The sequence below is a fragment of the Wolffia australiana genome, chromosome 13 (genome assembly GCF_029677425.1).
Source record: "Wolffia australiana isolate 7733 chromosome 13, ASM2967742v1".
NCBI classification, from domain to species: Eukaryota; Viridiplantae; Streptophyta; class Magnoliopsida; order Alismatales; family Araceae; genus Wolffia; species Wolffia australiana.
The window spans coordinates 11,059,739-11,067,416 of NC_135847.1; the positions used below are offsets into that span (position 1 = coordinate 11,059,739).

Sequence of the window (7,678 nt, forward strand, 5' to 3'; positions counted from 1 at the left end):
AGAGAGAATAAGCAGAGCGAGAAAGAAAGCAGAGAGAGACCGAAGAGATACATCTATATTTTACGACTGAGGCCGTGCTCATAATGAAGAGAGAGTGAAGACACGTGATCGGAAACGTGTATGCACGTGACCCTCTCCGGAGTTGCAGACTAGTTATCTACTCCTAAGCTCTTCGCACGGCCGCCATATCCAGAACTTCTGAGAGCACTCCTCGGAGCTTCTTCCACACACCCGTCATGGCGCCCTCCTTGGCCACTCTGGTAAGCCCTCTTTTCTTCTCTTTCAATTTCCTTCTTTTCAAATTTTCTGCTCATCGTTCGTAGTTTTCTTCGTCTCTTTCAATACCCATTTCATCCTTTTCAAATTTGCTGCTCACGATTCGTTGTTTTCTTCGTCTACTTCAATACCCATTTCCTTCTTTTAAAATTTTCTGCTCATGAATCGTAGTTTTCTTCGTCTCTTTAAATACCCATTTCCTTATTTTCAAATTTGATGCCCACCATTCGGAGTTTTCTTCGTCTCTTTCAATACCATTTCCTTCTTTTCAGTATCCATTTCCTTTTTTACAATACCCGTTTTGTTCTTTTCAATATCTATTTCCTTCTTTTCAATACCCACTTTCTTCTTGTCAATCAGTTCTCTTCGTCTCTTTCAATTCCCGTTTCCTGCTTTGTAATACCTATTTCCTTCTTTTCAATTCCCATTTCCTTCTTTTCAATCTGCTGCTCACCATCATTTTTCTTCTTCTCTTTCAATAATTAATTCCCTCTTCTCAATCTGCTGCTCACCATCAGTTTTCTTCTTCTCTTTCAATATCCAATTCCCTCTTCTCAGTCTGCTGCTCACCATAATTTTTCTTCAACTCTTTCAATACCCATTTCATTATTTTCAGTATGCTGTTCGCCATTAGTTTTTTTCTTCTCTCTCAATACCCGTTTCCTTTGTTTCATTTTGCTGCTCCCCTTTAGTTTTCTTCTTCTCTTTCACTACCCATTTCGTCATTTTCAAAACCCATTGTCTTCTTTTCAATCTGCCGCGCACCATCAGTTTTCTTCTTCTCTTCCAATATCTATTTCCCTCTTCTCAATCTGCTGCTCACCTTCAGTTGTCTCCTTCTCTTTCAATACCTATTTCTTTATTTTCAATGTGCTGTTGGCCATTAGTTTTCTTCTCCTCTTTCAACTCCCATTTCCTTTTTCTTTATTCTGCTGCTCCCTTGTCTTCTTTTCTATCGATACCCATTTCCATCTTTTCAATCTGCTTCTCGCCATTAGCTTTCTTTTTCTCTTTCAACACCCATTTCCCTTTTTTTATTCTGCTGCTCCCTTTACTTTTCTTCCTCTCTTTCAATACCCATTTCCTTCTTTTTCAATCTGCTTCTCACCACTAGTTTTCTTCTTCATCTTCTTCTTTTTCGCTTTTCAGTGGCGTTTTTCTTCTGTTTATCGCTTTCTCTGTTGCTGCTCTTGTGATTTTTCATACATGTTGGGCTTTGCACTTTGTTCATCGCAGGCGAACGTAAGCTGTGCCGTCTCTGGGCCGAGAGTCTTCTGCCAGAGTCAGTTAGCCGCCCCGTCTTCTGCATTCCTCAAGAATAGGAAGATAGCTACTTCATCATTCCAGATGTTTTCCTCCTCGGCCCTGTGCAATTCAATTTCATCTTCGTCTATTTCGCCTCCCGCTAGAACGCGCTTTGTCAGGCACGCTCGTGCTGCGTTGGAGGTCTGCATCAACGATCGCAATGTTTTGAAATTCGGGTTTTGCGTTTGGCTCTGTGATTGATGAAAATATGGTTATTTTCCTGCAGGACTCGGCGTTGCAGGCGAAGGTGACTAACAAGGTTTACTTTGATATTAGTATTGGGGCTCCTGCGAAACCAGCTGGGAGAATTGTGATTGGACTTTTCGGAGAGGATGTGCCTCAGACGGCAGAGAACTTTAGAGCTCTTTGCACTGGTTCTTCCTGTTCTTGACATGTTTAAATTATTAAGAAATTGATTGTTATCGTTCTTGCTGTTAATCTTTGTACGATTGGTCTTTGTCAGGGGAGAAGGGATTTGGCTACAAAGGTTCTAGCTTTCACCGGGTGATCAAAGATTTCATGATCCAGGGAGGGGACTTTGACAAGGGAAATGTATGTCTTTTTTTCCCTTTTTTAAAAATTCTTCTAACCTAAAGAAAATCCTCTATCTGTTTACATCTTTGAATAGTAGTCTTGAATATGCCCGAACTATTGAGATTTGAAACGTCTGGAATAGAGTTTCTGTATGCAGACGATGATGAATTCATGATCATTCCTTCATTTTCCCATATTCATCATTATGTTGAGCTGGCTCGTATTTCAATCTTTGTGGAGCACAATCACGACGTTTCGAATGTTTGGATTGTATGAGTGGACCAGGACAATGTTAATGACAAACTCGTCATTGCCAGCTGGCTGCCAAGGACAATTATGATGACCAAATCTTCATCATCCACACCATCTTCTTCGATGATCTGCATAGTTTTGTCCGATGGTTCTCTCCACTGTGGATGAATGATATATTTTTTTGAAGATTCCAATGGATGGGTGATGAATTTGTCATTGACCTTTATAAGATTCATCATCGTCATCCATGTTTGTTGTGAACAAGTGACAATGATAACTGTCTCATTGATTCAAACCCTCCAGTTCTTTTCGGAGAGAGGACTGGAAGGAAGGGAGAAGACACCAGAATGGTTGTCTGTGTCTGGGCAGGAACTGCCAGGATGGACTTGGACTAGACGAGAAGCAGGTGGGATGGATGTTGCTCAGAAAATAGAGGCTGGATGGACATGGCCAAAGTGTGAGACAATATCTATTGATACTTATCGGCTGCCTCCTAAATGGAGAGCTACCCTATTGAAAGTAATTAAACAATGATCCCCTATTGGGGCGGAATGATGAACGAAACCAAGTTATTGGCAGATGAATTACAATGACGACGATGATGATGATGATTCATCAACATTCATGTCATCTGGTCCTCATCCTTGTTGACGCCGAACCGAATTTGAGATTCCATTGATCTTTCCCTTGGAGCTTCAACCTCTGCAAACTCTCCATGATTGTCTTCCCAGTCTGACAACTTTCTTTCTAGCTTCTATCGAGCCTGGGTAAATTCTTTTCATCGGTTTCTCCCTTCATTTCTTCCGTTGCTTTCTTTCCTAATTTTCTTCTTTTCCGCTCTTCGATCTCTGATGTTGCCTCAATTGTCCTAAAATTTTTTACCAACTAAGATAACCTGAAAAAATTAGTTGATAGAGCTACATAAGACCATCTATTCTCCATTTGCTGATATCTGGCAACATCAGGGAACCGGAGGAAAGAGCATCTATGGGCGCACATTCAAAGATGAGAACTTCAAGCGTGAGTTGATTTCCTTTCTCTCTGTATCTACTTTTCCTCTGAACTTTCTCTCACTTACCTCTGCATCCACAGTGACCCACGTGGGACCAGGGGTTGTGAGCATGGCAAACGCGGGACCCAACACCAATGGAAGCCAGTTCTTCATCTGCACCGTCAAGGTTCCGAGCTCTCTCTCTCTCTCTCTTTCTCTCTCTACAGACATCAAAATTTCTGTCTCTAGCATAATGTTTGTCTTCTAAGAAAGATGGAGATTGTATTAAAGGGCTTCGAAACTTCCTATGTTTAATTCAATTAGGAGTACAAAGCTGTGTTTTATAAATTCATTCAACTTTTTAAAATTATTGTTTCATCCGTTCCTAGATCTTTTTTTGAGAACTTTTATATTTGAAGCAAACTTTTGATGAGAATTTTTATTTTGCATGTTCTATCATCAATATGATTTTTGCATCATCTTCTCATCTTTCATTGAAATAAAACATCTTCATCATCTAATGGGAATGGATGGCCCTAATTGCGTGAGTTCTTGATGGTGGCAGACGCCGTGGCTGGACAATAGGCATGTGGTGTTTGGGCAAGTAGTGGACGGAATGGAGATTGTGAAGCTGATTGAGTCACAGGAGACGGACCGTGGGGACCGACCGAGGAAGAATGTTGTCATTAGTGACTGCGGCGAGCTCCCGGTGGCTTGAAATCCAGCGTCTGCCAGGTCAGTTGATGAGTCTTTATCCCCAGCTCTTGGATCCTGACCTTTCGCGTGACTCTCAAGCCTTGTTCTTTTTTTCTTGAAAATTTTGCCCCTCACGGTTTCTACTCTTGGCTTTCTGTTTGAATAAATTTTTAACAGAGATGTTTTATTCGAAGGGGTAAATATATAATAAGGTTGGTTGGTGGAGAGATGAACCTTCTTATGGAGGAATGATTAGAGAGTTATATATGATGGCATTCTATGGAGTATAGGGAGGGGATAACCTAGATTGGCTGCGTAAGAGAGGCTTGGTATATCAGTTAGCAATTTAAAGAGATGAATCTTTATATGAAGGGATGGTCAGAGAGGTAGAAAGAATGGTGATTACACAGGCTGAGAGAGTTTTTTAGCTTTTTAATTGCATTCTCAGTAAGTTCAGTGGCATGACTTTCTACTTGATTCTCAACAGACTCGATCTATGAAGTTTGCAACTTATATTTTTGACTGAACCACTCTTTTAAAATATTATGAATCTATATCTGAAAAAAATATGAATCTAATGTGAAATTTTCTTTCTTTTAATGCTTTTTAAATTCTTTATTCGGGACTCATCAGCTATTATACTTCCGATCTGTGTTTGATGGTTATAATATTGACATCGATAATGGACAAATACTAAATTCGTTCTTGAATTTTAATTTATGAACTCAGCTGTCAATGTGAACATTTATGCACCAATCTATCATGCAAAAAAATAAGCGAAAACATAATAACATGAGACAATGAGCCAATGAGGGAATTTTAAGAAAAAATTCCCATTAAATTGGACAAACGGAAATAAAATGACTTTGTTTGTCAATGTCATATACAAATTGGCCCTACAGTTGCAGTTATATTGCGTTATACACAAACATGGTAAATCAGAATATTGGAAAACTGGCTAAATTTGCTTTTTTCTAGGATATATATAACAAATATTGGTTTAACTGACGATGTTGGGTTCTATGTTTCATTGGAGGTAACGTAATTAAAATTTTCTTTTTTAATATCACGACTCTCTTTCAATCTACTTTTTATTTACATTCCAAATACATATCAATTTATTTATTCTATTTTACTTTCCTATACAATTACTATTTATTTATAATAAGACAATAATATAGATAGAATAATATATATATATATACATTTACACTTAAAAAGTATATACATATTTGAGGATAAGTAATTCTGACACATTCAGTATAATTCTCATATAATGCAGTAAATAAAAAACATTTGACCAATTCTCATACCAATAAATTACTCTTGTTAGTTACAATTCCATGTTAGATAGAAACATAGAAATGTGGAATAGTTTACCTAGAGCGTTGTGTGGTAAAATAAAATAGTTGAATTTTGTTAATTCAAATTAATTCATAAATTTCAACCATGTACTGTTGAAACTACCAATTGAGGTTCCAGTGGCAGAGCTATAACCCTAACATTTAATGTTAGTTTTCCAAAACAAATGAAATAAAATAAATGGTAAAACTACGGCAGTCATTATATGAGGTCTACCAAATACTAAACTCAGAGTGCACAATCAATTCCCATGAAAACTTAAGATGTTTTATTTTAAATTAATTTTTCTGATATCTGATTTAAGGTGCATTATTTAATAACCCAAGAGGCAATAATGAAGAGATAGCCAGCCCCATAGGAAAATGTTATCGTAAATTGGAGAATTGTAATGGAACTTTATGTGATTCAATCACCTGTTGTTTCCTTAGTATTGAATGGTAGAGTAGTTGGGCATTTCATTATTGCTTGACGACTTACATTTCAATGCTGTATATTTTATTAGTTTTCAGCTAAAAAACAAATATTATAATGACTTTGATATTGTAGAGTCACTGTCGAAATGTATTGTAAATCAATGACAGTCGCTTGTAATAAGCCTAATTTCTCTATCCTATAATACAATTAGGAGTTGCCAAATGATTTATTCAGAGGAATAAGAGAGGTAGTCACCAACTATCCTGATTGGTGACAAATATTTCCATAAATAATAAAGAGCTGTTTTTTTTCTGTGCCACATATAGTTGTGGTTCTGCTCTTATTTTCCGACGTCCGGCGCAAAAACACTTATACAGGTAAATTATAAATATGCAGATTTTTTTCTAATCATTATACCATCTTTAAATTTATTAAAAATCATAGTAAATAAATCAAGACAATCAGACTTCACTAAAAACCCATACCCAAGTTGCAAAGGTCTGTGTGTAATTTGGCATGTAAGGTTTGTACTCCATATGTAATCTAAACGTCCTTTCGCTTTGGATCTACTTTTAATGAGGATAGATTTTCATGCTAGACATTATTTTATGTCGTTATGTGGTCAATTAATCTTAGATCCAGGCCTACCATATCTCTGATAAACCTATTTCCCAAAAAAGTTAACGTTTCCCAAGAATTATATTATATATAAAAATATGTTTGAACATTTGAAATTTGAGAGAAGAGAGTTTCTATTGGATAAAATTTGATAGTGTGGATTCACACAATGAAGGAAGAACAAATAATATCAGATATTCAAAAACAATAAATCCCAATGACCAAATCCCATTTTAATGGATTGAACCAATAATTTATCAGTTCCTTAAGTGAGTCATGTTGACCTGTTCAACTATATAACCTCTAGATATATCTGTGCTAGCATTAGTTCATTAAATACCATCCATTGCTTATGAGCCCTTCTGTTCATCCAGTATCATCATTTTGGCATTCCAATTGCAGCTGGAGCGGTGGAAACCCGATGAGGAAGGTGAGAGATGTATGGGAACCTAAAGAGCTATTCCATGATTTAACTGTGTTCAGGGTTTTATCCTCCTTATACTTGATCAGAATTTTGGAATGGACTAGTGTGGTTACTAAAAACCTAGGACAATATAATACCAAACCATGAAAGAAACAATAGAAGAAATAAAATAGGATTCTTCTGATCTAATGATTGCGAACCCTAAAATGTTCACTAGAAGTGATTGTGAATCCTAGATATAGGAAATGGGTAGCATTTTTTGCTTTTTCATGTTTTGGCTTTAAAAAGTCAAGAGGGAAATCACTAACAAGGATTGAATTAGAACGTTTGAAATATATTTTTATATTACATCAATTTATTTATTCTATTGATGAATTAGTTTTCTTTAGTACATATTTAATTCCCCTGGTTTGGGTAACAATCTGCTAGGCGTTATAATCTGAACTAAATGAGTCACTACAACTCTGAGCAAAATTTAGAAGACAAAAACATATTATTGAAGTTATAGATACATTATTAATTTCCTCTCACAAAGCCTATCAGAAATGTCTATAGTATACACGGCAGATTAATACATAGTGTATTATAGTGTTATGCCTAAGTCTGACTTCCAAGGAACGTTCAACCCAAATTATGCCAAGCACCTTCAGTCAATGGGCGTGCATCCTATTGTATATGTGTTTATTCTTATCAAGAATTATCCCAACGAGGATACAAGGTTTTACATACTTCAAACAATGCAACTCAGACATACATTGGGCGAATACTTTCATCCATTTGAGAGCATGTGATGTTTGAAAATTTGA

At 36.6% G+C, this 7,678-nt stretch overlaps 1 protein-coding gene across 1 annotated transcript; it reads left to right on the forward strand.

The window, feature by feature from the left end:
- The first annotated feature begins 85 nt into the window (after positions 1-85).
- Positions 86-4,281, forward strand: LOC144711037 (peptidyl-prolyl cis-trans isomerase A1-like). The gene is made up of 7 exons (XM_078584949.1): positions 86-260; positions 1,513-1,722; positions 1,808-1,955; positions 2,045-2,133; positions 3,333-3,387; positions 3,460-3,545; positions 3,924-4,281. Exons 1-7 carry the CDS (start codon positions 237-239, stop codon positions 4,074-4,076), a joined length of 765 nt encoding a protein of 254 aa, XP_078441075.1. The 5' UTR covers positions 86-236; the 3' UTR covers positions 4,077-4,281.
- The last annotated feature ends 3,397 nt before the right edge of the window (positions 4,282-7,678 follow it).

Bases quoted from the DNA above. Each gene is read 5' to 3' on its own strand.
- LOC144711037 (XM_078584949.1), top strand. From the start codon at position 237: ATGGCGCCCTCCTTGGCCACTCTG. The intron at 1,723-1,807 runs GTCTGCATCAAC...ATTTTCCTGCAG, and splicing joins ACGCTCGTGCTGCGTTGGAG to GACTCGGCGTTGCAGGCGAA. The intron at 3,388-3,459 runs GTGAGTTGATTT...CTGCATCCACAG, and splicing joins CAAAGATGAGAACTTCAAGC to TGACCCACGTGGGACCAGGG.